Genomic DNA, 18927 nt, shown 5'->3' on the forward strand with positions numbered 1-18927 from the left:
CTCGCTCACTCAGATCAGCTAACACGGGGAAGCTGTCAGAACCTTCCCTAAAACGTCCGGGACAACGCTCCACACATCCCAGACTCTTTTCCCTTCTGGCTCGCAAACTGTGGAACAAACTCCCCATTGCAGTTAGAACTACAGACTCACTCCCAATCTTACGCTGTAATCTGAAGACTCAGCTCTTCAGACTCCACCTCAGCCCGTAGCACTTGCCCTTGCCCTGACGACCTAGCAGGCTTATTGGTGGACAAAACCATTCGTTAAAATGTCAGATACTGTAGCATGTTACAGTATGTAGACAGATTCATTTGTTGACCTGGCATTCTATAGTTTGTATAGTTTCAGATGTTATTTTATATTATACTGTTTAGACTGATGATGATAGGTTATTGGTTTACCTGTGCTCCTAGATGACTATTTCTATGTATTTGATGTGTTACCTCATGTTTACCTTGCTTATGGTAAATTGCTCTGGATTAAGAGCGTCTGATAAATGCCTAAATTGTAAATGGTAAATAGTAGATCTACAAGCTAACTACGCATCACAGCCTGACAGGGTTGTGAGCTTGTAGATCTGCCATTTTCTGTGCGCAACACCAGCGCACAACTAAGTATAACGGGGCTTTAACAGTAACAGATGGACTATGAAGCCATCCGTCCCCATGTTGTTGGCCTGACTACATCCATAAGAGACATCTGTTACTGCAGCTTCATCTACCGACACTCTGCTGTGGCAGGTTAGGGCCAGAACAGCTATTGTGTCAATATTTACACCGTATGTAAAGCTGGGTACACACACTAGAGGATTTTCAAACCAACAGTCACATTCAGGCAATCTTTCATATTCTAATCATAAGAATGCGCACACCAGGCAATTCAGTTAAGATGCATGGATCACACACTTGTGATCACATTAAATGATTTCAGGGTGTAAAACTTGCATGATCAAACATGACTTCAGAGCAAAACAATATTTCTCCCAACAGAAGTCAGATATAATAATAATAACTAAATCTAATGTGTTGAATTTCACTCACCCATACATTTTGTCTGTCTGTCACTTGTCTACTTTCACCGTGATGGAACACGCTACATTAGTTAAAAATGTGTACCTCCATAGCAATGCCTCACTCACTTGTACTTGTACTATTCACGGACAAAGAAGAAACAGGTCTGTTTCGCAAAAAAAATACTTGGATTGCTTTAACTACTATGATTAATAAGTAAGCCTTGTGGCCCATAGGGCAGGAGCCTATCTCCTGTTTCTGTAGCATGAGGCAGCTTGATGTACAAGTATTGCACATCCCCTGGACATACACCCCCACTCCGACCTTTGAAGCTGAGTGCCAAGCAGGGACGCACTGGGTCCCATTTATAGTCTTTGGTATGACCCAGCCATGGATCAAACCCCGAACTCCCAGTCTCTAAGCGGCCACTCTAACCACAAGGCCACTGAGCTGGTAACTATGTGTGATTGATCTGGCTTAATATGCCTTCACCAGATCCCTATATTTACACATTGTAGTGGAGGTGCTTCGCTAAGTGGCAATCCACGTCTATCACGAGCCAGTGGCCCCTATATTTCATAGCCTGGAGGAGTGATTGATCTGCGATTATCGGCAAGTTAGTTGTTTGGCCAACGAGGATAGACTTACAGGGAGGATTGCTCCTTAATTGACGCCTATCCAAATCAAGTTCTCCAAAAGCCTCTTCTCAGTTTTTTGGTGCAGACCATGTAGATCCAACATTGAAAATGACATAAAAAATATCAAAAACAACAACATTTACAAGGCAGGTGCACTGTTAGAAGCAGAGTTGAGCAATGAGCTAGTGCCCACGCAGAGCGGTGCCAGCTGAATACTGATAGGCCGAGAACTAAAAGGTAAATGGTCATTCCCTCTGCGTCATCATGGTTGACGTGAAAGGGCACTCATAATGTCAGCATCGAACTGGGAACCTAAAGCCCAATTTATACTGTTTGAGCCAAGGCATGGCTCATAGCTCTATACTAGACACTATTGGAGCCAAGAGCCATGAGCCACGCATTGGCTCACACATTATACTTTACATTAGGCTTAAAGGGATAGTTCAGTAGGCCAATCAGAGGCCTACCGAACGTCCCCTTCTGTGACGCACGCGGAAACTTCCCGAGGGAGGGCGGAAGCTGCTGCGCGCCCGATATACAGACGCCTCAGAGGAGGAGGCGTCTACCTTTATATGTCTATGGTGAGTAATCGATAGAAAACATTTTTTTTTGGGGGTGAAGCAGCAGTTCCGTATGGAGACACAAAGGATACTCTTTGTGTCGATAGTAATCGATAGAAAAAAAGTAATTTTGGGGGTGAACTATCCCTTTAAGGAGCCAAGCGGTAAAATATGACGCCTTGGGAGTGAGAACCCCCTGATTTTATGGGAATTAGTATTGTTGTTAAAAAGTCTTTGACCCATCACATCGCTTCACCCAAAACGATGTAATGAATAATATCCAATAAGTTAAAATTAATTTATAAAGTATTTCTCATGGAATGGGTTAAAACTAGCTGTGGTATCCAGCACACACAACGTCTAACCACATCTGAAGAATGTGATTGTAAACAGGAGGACTGCTGTGAAGGCCGAGAAGGTGAGAGTATCATTGTCAGACGTATTTGGGTCAGGTTCAGTAAGTACAGATACAGACTGAGTCAGCCACACTAAGCTAAACAGAAAGGTAGGCTAAAAAAATTACTGCACTCACTAGTGCAGTAACAGTTACATATTTCAACAATCACTCAATCAAACAGAAATGATTTGTGTAATTATACGATAAAAAAAAGTTTTTAATGATTCCTTTCTATAACTTACAATAAATATTGAACGCTTGCCATAAAACATATACGTATGCTTTGTGCAAAAGGTTAACGGTACAGTTAAAGAAGCAGTATTCTTAGAGTACGTTCCATATAGCAGACACATTCATTCACATTAAGTATATTGAGCTACAAAGCACATTACACAGGCTGAGTCATGGAGGAACTGCAGTGACGTTTTAGAGCCCTAAGATAATCTCACTCCCCGTCTCTTCTGTCTTCTCTTTGTTTCTCTCTTTCGCTTACTCCCTCTGTCAGCCTTTGCTGGAATCATCACTTCTCCATTGATGTTTTCAATGACACACACTCCTGCACGCACACACGCACACACACACACACACACTGCAGAACCAGCACAAAGCCAAAGTCACCGGACAGAGCTTACTATCTAAGAGACTATGAGAGAGAGAAATAGGTACAGAGAGAAATGGAGAGAGACAGATAGACAGAGAGTGAAAGAGAGGGAGAGACAGAAAGAGGTACAGAGGTAGAGAGACACCATGATCAGATAGAGGTAGAGAAACGGATTATAGACAGAGCAAGACTTAAGACCAAATGTTTTTGGACTGTAAATGTGCTAAACCGTTATTGTCAACGTTCATCAACACACGCATCGTTGACGCACGCACACGCACACGCGCACGCATGCACACACACTCAAACCCAATGAGTTTGGGCGACCTTTGTGCCAGTTGTCAGAAAAACACAGGAAAAGACACTGAAATGGAGCTTCTTCATGGCTTAACAAGGGCAATTAATTATCAAGCATAACAAGAGAGACGGGGACAGGAAACCAAATTCCAAAGGCTTTAGAGGAACAAAACCTTCACAGTACTCATACACATACACGCTTGCGCACGCAGACGCACATGCACGCACGCACGCACGCACAGTGCGTGCGTGCATGCATGTGCGTCTGCGTGCGTACACACACACACACACACACTCACACTCACACACACACACACACACACACACACACACACACACACACACACACACACACACACACACACACACGCACACACACACACACACACACACACACACACACACACACACACACACACAAGGACGTGCACACACAAATATGAGCACAAGCACTGACAACTTTCACGTTATATGAATCAAGTTACCCAACGCCAATAACTCTTTATCTGTCATCACATTACATGATGTCTAGCCATGGCTTTACAGTAAATCAGACACTGTGTCACAGACTGCGACTGTGTAGCATTGATTTTCAGGACCAAAAATAGAAGTAAAATGGGCTACGTTTTCTACTGGCAACCAGAGACCTACATACAGTAGGTAGTGGCTTCAGAAAGAGCATTACGATATCCGTTTTCACTCATTACAGCTAGTATTCATCTTTTAACTGCTGGTTTTGATGCAATAACATACTTACTTACTTATGCCTGACACCCTTTCCAGGGTATAGGCCGTCGACAAGGGACCTCCAGAGTTCTCGGTCACTGGCATTCTTTTCTATCTGCGACCAGGTGCCTCCCAGCCTCTTGGTGTCTGCCTGGAGATCCCTCCGCCAGGTGTTTTTGGGCCGACCTCTGTTTCTCTTCCCCTGGGGGTTCCATGTCAGAGCCTGTCTGGTCGTATTTGACACTGGCTTGCGTAGTGTGTGCCCGATCCATCTCCATCTTCTTCGTCCGATTTCATCTGCTGCTGGGAGTTGTTTGGTCTTCGTCCATAGGTCTATATTGCTGATCTTGTCTGGCCAGTGTATTTTCAGGATTCTTCTGAGACATTTATTGATGAAGGTTTGCACTTTATTTGTTGTGGTCTTTGTTGTTCTCCATGTCTCTGCCCCATAAAGCAGGACTGATTTTACGTTAGAGTTAAATATTCTTATTTTTGTTTGTTGTTGTATCTCTCTAGAGCTCCAGATGTTCTTGAGGAGTAGGAATGCTGTTCTTGCCTTACCTATCCTAGCTTTCACATCTGCATCCGTACCACCCTGGTTGCTGATGATACTCCCCAAGTAGGTGAAGGACTCTACTTCTTCCAACGTGTTGTCCCCTAGAAGGATTGGCTCTGTGCTGGTGTTATTTATCTTCATGAGTTGTGTTTTTCCCTTGTGGATGGAGAGTCCTACTTGTGAGGAAGTCTCTGCCAGTATTTTGGTTTTTTCCTGCATTTGGTGGTGACTGTGGGAGAGTAGTGCCAGGTCGTCGGCAAAGTCCAAGTCGTCTAGCTGTGTCCATAACGTCCACTGAATTCCGTTCTTTCTTTGTTCTGTTGTTTTTCTCATTGTCCAGTCAATGGCAAGTAAGAACAGGAATGGGGATAGTAGACAACCCTGTCTGACCCCAGTCTTATGCAATAACATAACGTCTCTTTAAATAAACCACATCACAATTCCAAGTTACAATCTACACATGGAACGACACATGCACTTGTTTGGCTCATCAAGAAGCCCAATCTTGCTGCGGTTAACCAATTCACCACCTAGAATGATATGTCCAGATAGGGACGCCCGGTTGGAAGCAAGTATCATAACAGTAAAGTTATTGGTTATGGACAGTTTATTATTCCTGGAAGACACTGCAAAACATTGTCATGTAAAACATCCTACCAGAGCCTATACCCTTGGTGGGTTTGGCAAAAAAGGCCTTTCTGTGTGGAGTTTGCAATTTGCATGTTCTCCCTGTGTCTCCTAGAAAACATGCAGTAATCCTGGTCTATACTGCCTCCCCCTGGTCAGCCGGGGCGCCTGATGGAGGGGAAAGGAACTGGTTGGAATAACGTGTTCCTTCCACGCGCTACGTCCTACCGGAGAAACTCCCCCCTGTCAGGTGATAAGAAGCGGTCTGCTAACTCCTCATGTGTTGAAGGAAGCATGAGCTCAGTTCGGGGCTCTCCCCAGGCTGGCAGAGGGAGAGTAGCGCCCAGGATTACAAGCTTAGGCATTGGCACTGGGTGAAAAAATAGGGTTACAAAATCGTGGGATAACAAAACATCCTGCCAGCTGTGTACACCGACGGGATGGGGTTGGTTCAAAGCAAATAATGCCACCACAGTACTCAGACAATATTCATGTCATCCTATCCTAACATAAGAGGTACAACAATGAAAAATAGGAAGGAAGAGCTCAGATGGTAGAAGATCATCTGTGGAAAATGTAGCATACTTCAGCTTATTATACAAGTGCAGAAGCAGATACTCCAACAAACCTTATCTTTAAAAAAACGTCCAAAATGGCCTCTACTGATTCAACCTACACTGATCTGCTCTGAAACTTATTTATTATTGTTATTTAACCTATAGTATCTAAAGGAAAGGATTCTGTTGACAGCATCCACGTGCCTTCACGTTTACAACCACTGAATCCCACTCCTCAAGCATGGCCTTACATTTTAACCCCACGTTTTACATCACTTCCTGTTCTGTCTATTACCGTTTCCTGTCCTCTGTTAGATGGGAGAAATATGGGAAGGAGAGGACATAAAGGACAGAGAGACATAGACAGAGACAGAGACAGAGACAGTGAAAGAGAGAGAGAGAGAGAGAGAGAGAGAGAGAGAGAGAGAGAGACACACACAGGATGACCTTCACACATGAGCTCTACTGAGAGAGGAGGGAAGAAAAGGAGAGGGGAGACGGGATTGGACGGCTGTTGCCTGGCAACCTCAGCAAGCGAAAGAAGGAGGAGGAACCTCATTCCAGCTGTCGCCGGGCCGCCTTGACGTCAGTACGGAAATTGACACGGTACATACACAGCGTGCATCATAATTATTTCAAAATGGCCAGTACTGCTGGAGCTTTCACTCTCACCTAACACCCATCTGAAGAAACAGCAGGACAAGTGTTTTTTGTTTGTATATATATCGTCTCTGTCGGGTGGAAACCTCATATGTCCAAAACTGTTACTTTTCAGAAAATAGAGTACAGAAGTCCTGACGTCACTCGTCCATCCCCTGGTTCGTAAGATAATTTAGCTATGGAGAATAACATTGGGTCATCTTAGAATCGTCTCATATAAGAATTGTGGTCCAAAAATAAACAAACTGTCTCGGCGATATTGTCAGGGAGGTGGCTCTGTATCGTCTATGATAGTCAGTCACTCATATTTGAAACAGTCTGTTTCTGGCGAAAAATTTACTAATTCGTCGGAAGTAACATTAGCGTTTTCCCAGTCAGTTGATGCTTCATATCCATAAGAGTAAAACCGACGGGGTCATTTGTTTATTTTTGGAACACAGTTCTTATTTGACGCGATATTAAACACGTCTATGGGAATTCAGAACGGGGGGTAAAAAACGCGACCCAGGTAGGATGTGTAAATTACGTCAGACTTCGGTGCTCTATTAAAAAATAACAAAAGTAACAGATCTACGAGCGTGTGGATCTGCTACTTTTGATGCTTTTGTGTGCACGCTGTAGTATGAGATCAAGTAGGGCGTTAATCAACGAAAAAACTAAATATGGTGATACGAGGTTTCTGCCCGACAGCAACGATATACTGTATATCTCAAGGAAAGGTTGCTGAGTATGCAAGCTTTCTACAAAGCACTCCTTCACAGTAACCCAGCACAACTACAGCGTTCTACTGTTGACGAGTGATTTGTTTTTAATGTAGCAGCTTGACTGAGTTTTAAACCAGTCAAAAGTCTGTGTCAAAACCCCACTACAGTAACAATACTAAAGTTAATTCCAGTTCCATACTAATTCGGCTCAGTTCATAAAACAGTTCAACATCAAAGCAATTCGAGTCCTTCAATGAAAAAAGTCCACTGCTGGTTGTCCAACAACACACACAACAAGAAAGTCGACTGGAGCTTGAGGGACTCCAGTCGACAACCAAGTATAGGGTTTGAGTGGTTAAGAATAGTTTCTTATTTGTAACTGTGGCCTGGCAAGGCGTCTTGAGGGACAGGGGCTAAAGGATAGATTCTCAGATAGATTCTCTGCTCCTGGTACGGTACCTTGTGACCATGGCTTTATCCAGTCTGCCACCACAAGGCCAGGTCTATAAACTGAATCTGCAGACATTTCTTGGCTTCTCTGTGATATTTTTAGGTGTGAACAAATTCTGCAGAGTGAGCCTTTTTTTTCTCCTCCTTCTTTTTTTAATGCTTTACCTCTTGGCTATAGTTCTCATAGGACAGTATGTTCTATGAAGAAAACTGAAAGAGAAGATTCTACTGAAGCAAGTATCGGATTATTTAAACACAAAAAGGATAGTAAAACGTGCCCGAAAGATAAAACGATGTCCTGAATACTGCGCCCTTTATGGCAGAGAGGGGTTCTACCCACAAATAGACTGGAAACTCTCAGAGGAGAGAGGAAGATAGCAACAACCAGTGCAGAATCAGATGATAGAAAATGCTTGGACTAGGCCCGGACGGTTGGAGTAACCGTCTGGGCACCTAGGCTGGTAATCAAGCCTGACAGAGTGTCGCGGGTTCGACTCCCGATCTCGATGGCCTTTGCTGCGTGTCACCCCCCCCCCATCTCTCTCTCCATTTCCTGTCAGCCATACTGTCCTATCAATAAAGGCATAAAAGCCCCAAAAAATTATCTTTAAAAAAAGAAAATGCTTGGACTAGCTTTACGCACAGAATTACTTTAAAGGGGAAAACCACCCATTTTCAACAAACTACATCATTTACATACGTTAGGGCTGGGGTGTGGACATTCAACTGTTCCCCACCTTCTGTGCAGCTGAGAACGGCAGAATACATTTTTTGCAGCTAGAAAATAAACCTACGACTTCAGCCAATTCAGTTATATTGTGTACTTGTGGAACTGAATATATAATCATATGCTATCGGTTCTAATGTCCACACATCAGCCCTAATGTATATTAATAACATAGTTTAATGTTAATAACATGTGGTGTCATCAGCCTTGGGACCAAGACATATTAGTGACTTACAGAGTTTCATACTGTAGTAAACCAATTAACAACACGCACAGTGTCACAATACAATTCTACCAGTCTTACTACTTACTGTAACATGTTCCAAAAGTCCACTGACCGCCCATGGTAAGATATACCACAACATTCTACAAATGCAGAATCACAAGTTGCTAAGCAACGGCCATGGATATATCACAATGAGACAAACACACTGTCTGCAGCGGAGTTCACTGAGTTTCAGCTCGTCAGCTACAGCTTGATATTTGTCCTTTAAACCCTCCAACCTGGTGTCCCTATTTTGGGCATGACAATATACAAAAGATTTTGCTTTTTGTTTTTCAAAATGTTCAAAGATTTTCAAAGTTCAAAGTAGCAGATCTACAAAGCTCACAATTCGCCACGACGTAAGTCCAAAAAGTTTGGATTTTAATGATATAATATATAGGCTACTCGGGTCAAAGTTGGTTTAGGCCTCAAATTCAAGTTATGTTTCCCGGAAGAAACCCAACTGCAACATCAATGATTACATTACTGTACTATTGCAAGAATAATATATAATTAGAACTATTATAATTGAACATTATTCTGATACATTGTATATGTCGCTGAATGTTTGCTGTCTGCCACACATGAAGAATGGAAAATGTATTGCCTGTATTTGAGTGGAATTTGAGTGGAAGGTCAACAGGCTACAATGCAGACAGGATCTCAGCTCTGCCTTGGGGTGTGCAGAGAGCACAGGCCTGCACAGCTCACAGCTCAATGGATGGTTTCACGCAGCCTCTATCTCTCCTGCCATCTCTTTCCTACCTCATCTCTCTCTTTCGGTCTTTTCCCTCCCTCCAGTGTTGCTTTCGTCGACTAAAACTATTGACGAAAAACATCTGTTGACTACCTTTTTTCACTTCACGAAAATGAAAAACAAAAAAATGAAATTAAAACTAAATTAAAACTAAGCTATGATGACTAAAACTATGACTAAATATACTGACAAGACAAAAATGTTTGGGAGGGACTAGTGGAGAAGAGATCCAGTAGAACTAAGACAAGTCATCATGGGTGCACGCGGGTGTCACAGACCAAAAATAGTCTAATCTACAAGCTCACAACGCGTCACGCTGTGAGCTTGTAGATCGGCTATTTTCGGCATGCAGCTAATTGAAAATCATTTCCATGCCATCACGGCCCGCCCAAAATCAACTGTAGATTTAGTCGACTAAAACTATGACTAAAACAGTAAAACATTTCAGGTGACTAAAATATTAATAAAACTAAACAGAATTTTATTCAAAAGACTATGACTAAAACTTAATCAAAATTAGCTGTCAAAATCAACACTGCCTCCCTCTCTTTCTGACTGTCTCCCTCTCTGATTTCTATCTCTTTCTACTTTATTCTTCTCTCCTCCCTCCCCTGTCTCTCTCTCTGTCCCTCTGGTCTAGTGCAGTAGTTATAAACCTTTTCTGGAATCCCACTTATTTTTCTGGAATCCCCATTTGCCGTGTTAAGTGGTCAGATGGGTGGGCCGTGTGCATTTTCAGAACATGTTTATTTTAATGATCAATCATTCGATTGTGTTCCGTAGTATACTTAAAGTTCCTATGCATCGGTGTAACAATGAAAACTCATTTTTCAATGTTTTAAAGAATAAATACCATTCCATTTTTTATTTTTTTACATGAATTATTTTGATATTAATGTTATAATTATCATAAAAATCCTAGTGTTTTACCAATTGTTTGGGGGGGCCACTTGCAATATCCTCATGGCCCACCAGGGGACCCTGCCCCACAGGTTGAGAACCCCTGGTCTTAGTGCAAGTACTTTCCAGGAAGTCCACTCCAGCTTTAAGTAGAGCACATGACCTTCCTTCTGTCAATCTAATCATGTGAAACAGTGGAGCACTCAGTATCTGGCTAAGTGGACTCGTTGTGCCGCTCTGCTTATATATCACTTCTACCCATTCTGCCAGTTTCCCTCATACCCAGCCCACGTCATGCGTCCACATGGCACACACACACACACACACACACACACACACACACACACACACACACACACACACACACACACACACACACACACACACACACACACACACACACACACACACACACACACACACACACACACACACACACACACACACACACACACACACACACACACACACACACACACACACACACGTGCAGAGAGTGCTCACTTGCCCGCTAGCACATAATGCATGCATGGAGACACATGTAAAGCGTTGCTGTCGGGCAGAAACCTCTTATCTTCATATTCTAACTTGTTGTCTTTTTTTTCGTAAATGAACGCCCTACACGCACGCACACACGCACACACACGCACGCACACACGCACACACACACACACACACACACACACACACACACACACACACACACACACACACAAGCAGGCGCCAGAACATGCACACAAACACAGAAATCTCTTATACCCACTAGGATAGAGAATATAGAGGACAGAGACTAGATTCTCTCTGTGACTGACTGTATTGTAATTAGACGTCTTTAATGAGCAGCGTGTGTAGGCCAGCAGTGGGTGAATCTGTCTGTACATTACACATCACAATGTAATGTCACAGTGACCGTCAACCAGAACAGAGAGACGGGGTCATTTTTCAAAGTTCATTGGTTGGTTAGAAGCAGCTGTAAAGGGGAATTGACTGAGACTTTTGGACAATATACGCTTTTTTTCCACTTAAACCTCAGCATCCCGTATTGCTGGGAAAACTTTGTGAGCTTGTCGATCGGCTATTTTCTGCGAAGACATTTAATGTAGACCGAAAACTGAAAAAGTATAGAGCCCTGAGGGACTCCGGTCAACCAATTATAGGGTTTAAGTGTTTAACTTAGTGTTGTGAGACATAAAGGGTGGTGATATAGTAGTTGTACTTTTAACACCGGCATTGGCATGCTGACAGTTTGAGGTACAGTCGATGACTGCTAGCTGTAGTGTAGCAACAGGCAGAACAAATAGTTATGCTTGACAAACGACTGCCTAAAATTCTCAGTATTGTTCTCAATCCACCGCTGTCCATTTTTACACTCTCATAATAACACAGATTATCTTATGATATTTAGTCAACTAAAACTAAAAAAATTCAGATGACTAAAATGTGACTAAAACTAAATGGAATTTTATTCAAAAGACTATGACAAAAACGAAATAAAGATTTGCTGTCACTGCTACTGTGATATCACCATAGATTTATATGAATGTTTTAAATTAATATTTATATTGAAATATTTAATCTCCCTGCCAGCAGTATGTGTCTGTTGTGTATCTGTGTGCATGTGGATCAGCGCCATATTCCTTGTACACACTGGCAGCAAACCATGGACCACAATTCTTGAATTCTCAAAATAATCTGTCAACAACGACAGTAGGAACAAAGGAATATGAAACAACCCCATATTCCTACATGAGGAAGAAGCTGAGAGGCATCTTTATTATTTTTTTCTGAACTAAAAATAAGTGAAATAACTGAGTTTACAGTAAGTGACATGTTATTTTGGTATAGCAGATCATATCCTACAGTATGATACAAAAATTATGATGTTTCTATGGTCATATACAACCCAGGAAAATCTCTTGACTCACTTAACAGTGTGCATGTACAGTAATAGACAGCTTTCTTTAAAGCAAGAGTAGGCAGTCCACTCTTCTCTGTATTTCTTTACAAAGAGTAAGAAAACATAGAGGAAAGGCAGAGACGTCTCTGGAAGGATTTGATTCTAGGACAGCAGACGTATTACGGCTCAAGTGATGGTTTTCTTGACCACAACACCACCCAAAACACAATACGCAGACACTGCTTCAAACTGCTTCTCTTTCAGTGGTGGAAAGTTACTAAGTACATGTACTCAAGTACTGTACTTAAGTACAGTTTTGAGGTATTTGTACTTTACTTGAGTATTTCCAATTTCCAATACTTTTACTTCTACTCCACTACATCTCATGAGACTAATATTGTACTTTTACTCCACTACAATTATTTGAAAACTTTAGTTACTAGTTACTTTTTAGATTTAGATTATAATTATTACAAAACATACATTACCCACCCATACATTACGCCCTATATACATTTCGGCCATTTGAAAATAGCCGATCTACAAGCTCACAATGCGTCGCGATGCGACTCATTGTGAGCTTGTAGATCTGCTATTTCAAATTTACACAGATTTTTATATATTTGAAAACTTGTGAAATGGGACATTCTGCGTAATGAGTACTTTCTACTTTTGGTACTTTAAGTACATTTTTATACCAATGCCTTTGTACCTTGTACTTAAATTCTGAATTCCTACAATTCCTACAAATTCTGAGTATTTCTACAATGCAGTATTGATACTTTTACTTAAGTAAAACATTTGAGTACTTTTTCCACCACTGCTTCTCTTTCCAGCCATATTCAACATCTCCATGATCATTTGCAATAAACAGTTTACACAAGGATCAAGTTTGTTCACTTGATATCATATTTCATGTCTGACTCAGACTCAGCAGTGGCTGTGATGATTTGTGTTTGTCAAACATACTACCCGTGACTGTTTGCAAATGTTTCATCTCAAACATAAACAATGTTTTCTTTTCTCTCCACAAACGCCCCTGAACAAAATTATGCCTTGCTGTTTAGAATCTCATAATAATCTGATTTAAACAACACTAAACCTAACAGAACCCCCTACTGCAAGCAAAAACAAACAAAGAATCATAACTTTACCCACTGACAGATACTAATCTTCAAACCTCCAACATGGCTTTCAGTATATTAAAGGGGAAACAGAGACGATGTGATCGCTCAGGTAATTTCCCTTCCATAGATCAAATATACCAGCTTTATATTATTCAGACAGTGCCAATATCGTCGCTGTCAGGCAGAAACCTTGAACCTCCATATTTCTTTTTGTGTTTTCTAAAAAAATTAAAAATAAAAATAATTAATGCCTTATTTCATAGTTCGTTGTAATGATAGTATCAAAATAGTGAAAATAGCTCACTACAAGGTTTTCGCCCGACTGAAGACAATGCTAAATGCTAAAGCTAGCCTCGTTCCCTCATCTTTTCTCATATCACAAGGAGAAAAGCCTGGAAAAGAACTACAGCAGAAAATGTCTATAGGGTGGGACTTCCACTGTATGTCCAGTACTAGGGATGGGACGATATGAAAATGACATGTCACGATTATTGTGGCAAAAATTATAGCGATTAACAATATTATCGCGATAAGCAAAATATGCTTAAAACATAAAATGCCACTTTTGTTAACCACTGCCAAATACACTGTATGTAACCACTGCCAAAAATAAATGATCTACAAGCTCACAACGCAACGCGTTGTGAGCTTGTAGATGAGCTTGATCTGCTATTTTTGGCAAATCGATTTGTGTTGAGTGAAATAAGAGCGTACCAAATATACTCTTTACAGTGACACAGGTCAGTTTGATCAAGTGTAGAGGGTTTAAGTGGTAATGAATTTGCAGCTCAACAAAAGCTAATTCATCTCCACAATACGATTATTGTGAGCGTTTATTTTTTATCATGCTAAAGGATAACTATCGTCCCATCCCTATCCAGTGCTTCCCCACGGACGCTGTCTTTCTCAACCAATCACACCATGGTTCTCATGCCCTAGGGAAAGTACTGTAAAAAGATCTGTGCGCACAGCATCAACGTACAGTACAGTAACATCCTTGGGGCGGTTCACTTCCTGTACTTCCGCATAGACACTATCAGCAGCTAGCTCTTGCCCACTAGTGTACAGCACCGTAATGCTAAAGGCCAAGGAATGGTACTGGTAGCCAATCAATAAAAGCAGGGACATTAGCAACTGCAGCAGGGCTCCTGCCAAACCCAATCAGCTGTCACATGATGTTATCAGCGAGCAGTGACGCATCAGGATGTCCTTAACAGACACTCCACTAGAACATCTCTCACTGAAAATAGAACACACGTCCACTCTAAAGCTCACTCCCAGTAGCATTTTACTTGACACGGTATACATTACAGCGTACACATCGCTGTTGTCGGGCCGAAAAACCTCTTATCTCCATTATTTGAACTTTTTGTGTTTTTTCGTAGATTAACGCCCTACTTGATCATCCTACAGCGTCACACAGAAGCATCAAAAGTAGCAGATCTACAAGCTCGATCTGCTACTTGTGCTCTATTTGAATTTGAATCCTGAAAAGTAACAGTTTTGGACATAATGGTTTCCACCCGACAGAGACGGTAATAGTGCTACATATTACAATGCTGATGTTTTGCCAGAAACCTTGTATCTCTATCTGCTATTTCACTTTTTGTGTGTGTGTGTGTGTGATCTTTTTTTTTCTTCATAAATGAATGCCCTATTTTATACTTCGTAGTATGGCGATGTCATTCAAATAGCCGATCTACAAGCTCACAACACGTCTGGATGCAAAGTGTTGTGAGCTTGTAGATCTGCTAGTTTTGAAAGGTTTTGGAAAGATTTTGGGGAAAAAAATATATAATGCCAAGCCAAAAATAAAAGTATAAAGAATAGCTTGTGATAAAAGAATTACTACATTGGAGCCATTGGAACAGATCAAGTTTTTTGGGGGGGTTTCACAGACAGTGATGATATACATCGAGAAGTACTACAGTACATAATTAAAAGTATACAGTAGGTTGAGAATTTGATGAAGTAGAACTCTATTAATAAGATCCTGATTAAGGACCTTCATCGGGAAATAGAACAAAGAAAACAAAGTCCTTTCGGGTTAAAATGTGGGCAAAGTAAAGCTTGACCTACATTCAGATGACAAGACATTTGTGATCGGATATTTTGCCTGATATTCAGCCATCCCACACACATCTTAATGTGAGCAGGAAGTATAAATCTGGTTGGCGCTTGTCATAGAACTATTGTGAACACAGTTCCTCCAATCTAGTCTTTGAGCCATCTGGAACACCCCAAAGAAAGTTCCGACACAGCAGTCGAAGTGCGTCCACTCGCTATGGGACTGCTGGAAAAGCTTATCAAACTGTAACAAGAGCGAGTGTCCTGTATGATGTCTCAAAGTAAGACCTACCATGAGAGGAGAGAGAGCTACTACGAGAGGTGAAATGATATATTCTATTGCCAATGCCATACAGCTGAGTCAACCAGGTAAAGCTTTAGCCACCTAGCACTTGCTAGGACAGGTGGCCGGCCCAACAGCTACGAGAGTTGTTAATAAACGGTTCCGTACTAGAGAGGCGTATCATGGTTTCTCACAGCATTCAAGATACAAGTACGGTCTATTCTAAGCTTGTGCTTGTGCTTTGTTGTCACCAGTTTTAAAACCTGAGTTACACTCGGGTGCAAGACACGTCACGCACCAAAAATAGCAGATCTAGCAGGTCGGCTAAAAGTACAAATCACCTGCCTGAAATGTGACAGTAAACATGGAAGAAAAGTATCATTTTTGTTAACCCATTAAGACCGTGAAAGCCTCTGTGTCATTTTAGATTTTAGCCTTGGCTATTCAAAAATAGCAGATGTACAAGCTCAAAGCGCGTCACAAGCTTGTACATCAGGTATTTTTGAGGGTTTAAAGGACTTTTAAGAATTTTCAATTACGAAATAGTTTGAGAATCACTGATTTAGAAGGTATTTGTAGAATCGGCCTCAGGTCTTAACGGGTTCATTGGACGGCCAGCCAGTTCAGCGCTCACCTTCTCAATCTTGTCCAGCCACTCTTTGTTCTGGGCCAGTTCGGCCATGAAGGCCTGGTGCTTCAGCCATTTCTTATGGAGCTTCTGGGTCTCGTCTCTGCTGCTGATGTCTCTCGCCATCAGCATCTTCTCACACACCCAGTCCCCAAGCTGTGGAGAGAGAGACAGAGAGACAGAGAGAGAGAGAGAGAGAGAGAGAGAGAGAGAGAGAGAGAGAGAGAGAGAGAGAGAGAGAGAGAGAGAGAGAGAGAGAGAGAATATTGAATGAGTACACAGACACACACACACACGCACACGCACACACACACACACACACACACACACACACACACACACACACACACACACAGTAACATAACATACACAGATACACTGATAACATATAAACAGACCCATCCCATATTTCAATAACATTGAACAACATAGATTCCCATAGTGTTATTATATTGCGATAAATTGATAATAGCCAAATGCAATAAAATGGCATAATGTCCCTTATGGTATAAAGATTAGCACACACAGGGAAACACAAGGTCAAACACACAGACATGAATATTTAATGACACACAGCAGGCACATGTATCCGGACACACGTGTACCAACAAATACGGAAACAGGGATTCGCATGTCGCCTCACGCGCACGCACGCACGCACGCACACACACACACACACACACACACACACACGCACACGCACACGCACACGCACACACACACACACACACACACACACACACACACACACACACACAAATTCAGTGTAAACATCACCGAACACAGCCCACATCACTCAACAAACACGCCAGCCTCCAATGTACAGCAAAAATCAATTGACACATCATGTACAAATAAAGCATCTATGACCCCCCCCCCCTACATACACACACAAACACAGCTACAAATGAAGTGGACACCTTCCTACAGAGCCACTGCCCTGACACATCACATCCCCTCCACCAGCACCATCCTCACACCTACACAGTAAAAGCTTTGAGTGTAAAACATGCACCCAAATGGTCCATTTCTCACTCTCAGAGTGCAATGAACACATTTATTTTTATTGAATACACACACACACACACACCTTGAATACCACATCAGCCCCTCTTCTCCATCACCGCCGCACGCCCCGCCAAAAACCTCCTCGAACCTAAACTCCCCTGGCTCGCGACCGCACGGGGAAATGTGCTCCGTTTTACCGGCACTAGGCGTCTAGAGGGAACAGCCCGCAAGGGTTGTGGCTGCTGCAGGCAGCCTCTGTCGTCCGCATCCTAGCCGTAGCTAGCAGCCCACCGTCCCAAACACTTAAACGCAACGCGATGCAAAAGGGAAGAAAAAAAAAAAACACTCTGCAGGAAATAGGGCAGTGAACACACTCCACCGCAATGACAGGGCAAGAGGCGAGCGAGGGATGTCTTCTGCTTTTGCTCCAGGGATGAGGGGTAAAAGCCAGACACGCTGCAGGGTGCCTAAACACACCGTTGGAGGTATTGAGAGAGAGAGAGAGAAGGAGGCAGCCGAGGTGAAAACAGCAACGGTAATGGCACTGAGAGCACAGGCGTGCTCTCGCCTCTCCTCTCCTCTCCACTGCTGTTAAAGCTGTGTTGCCGAGGACTCGCTAAGCTCTGCCCACTGAGAGGGGATGGGAGAGACGGGAAGGTGTGTGTGTGTGTGTGTGTGTGTGTGTGTGTGTGTGTGTGTGTGTGTGTGTGTGTGTGTGTGTGTGTGTGTGTGTGTGTGTGTGTGTGTGTGTGTGTGTGTGTGTGTGTGTGTGTGTGTGTGTGTGTGTTGTGTTTGTGTGTGTGTGTGTGTATGGAGGTGGGGAGGGGCTGATAAGTGAGCGAGGGAGGGGGGGTAATGAGGACAATCTATGAGAGGAGAAATAGAAGGGGAAAAAATGGGAACATATTTTTTCTTCCAAAACAATAAAACGGCAGGCAGAGGGAGGAGGGGTGTGTGTGTGTGTGTGTGTGTGTGTGTGTGTGTGTGTGTGTGTGTGTGTGTGTGTGTGTGTGTGTGTGTGTGTACGTATGCGTGCGGTGCCCGTCCCCTCTCCTACCGCCTCATGATGACGCCTAGCTCCAAAACCTTCCCCCTCCAAGGTCCCTCTCCTCTCCTCCTCCTCAAGCAGGAGGAGGAGGAGGAGGAGGAGGAGGAGGAGGAGGAGGAGGAGGAGGGAGGATGGATGCAAGGGAGGAGAGAGGTGGCGGGGCAGATTAGGATTTGGGGGATGGAGGGAGGTGGGCGGTGGGGGGTGGCAGTGCTTGCAGGCTGACTGGTCGCTGCTAGTGACGTCTTAAACCACATTAACCCTTATGTCCTTATTTTGAGCAAGTCATAAGTGAAATCTAAAAATAAATAAAAATGCAATAGAATAAAATAAAATTCTGAGATGTTCAGTAATAAAGAAAAACAATAATAAAAAAATGCCTAAAATGTGAAGAATAGCAGAAACAGTCTATTTATATATATCAGGTGGGCTACTGT

The 18927-nt window shown here is 42.6% G+C and overlaps 1 protein-coding gene across 1 annotated transcript in view; it reads right to left on the reverse strand.

Moving 5' to 3' along the window:
* Positions 1-18927, reverse strand: part of sptbn4b (spectrin, beta, non-erythrocytic 4b) — a 148311-nt gene that overhangs the window by 45299 nt on the left and 84085 nt on the right. The window contains exon 25 of the mRNA XM_080428827.1: positions 16441-16590. Coding sequence (XP_080284953.1) covers positions 16441-16590 — 150 coding nt within the window. The remainder of the gene's footprint in view (positions 1-16440; positions 16591-18927) is intronic.

The sequence above is a fragment of the Gymnoscopelus braueri genome, assembly GCF_963280865.1.
Source record: "Gymnoscopelus braueri genome assembly, chromosome: 5".
NCBI classification, from domain to species: domain Eukaryota; kingdom Metazoa; phylum Chordata; class Actinopteri; order Myctophiformes; family Myctophidae; genus Gymnoscopelus; species Gymnoscopelus braueri.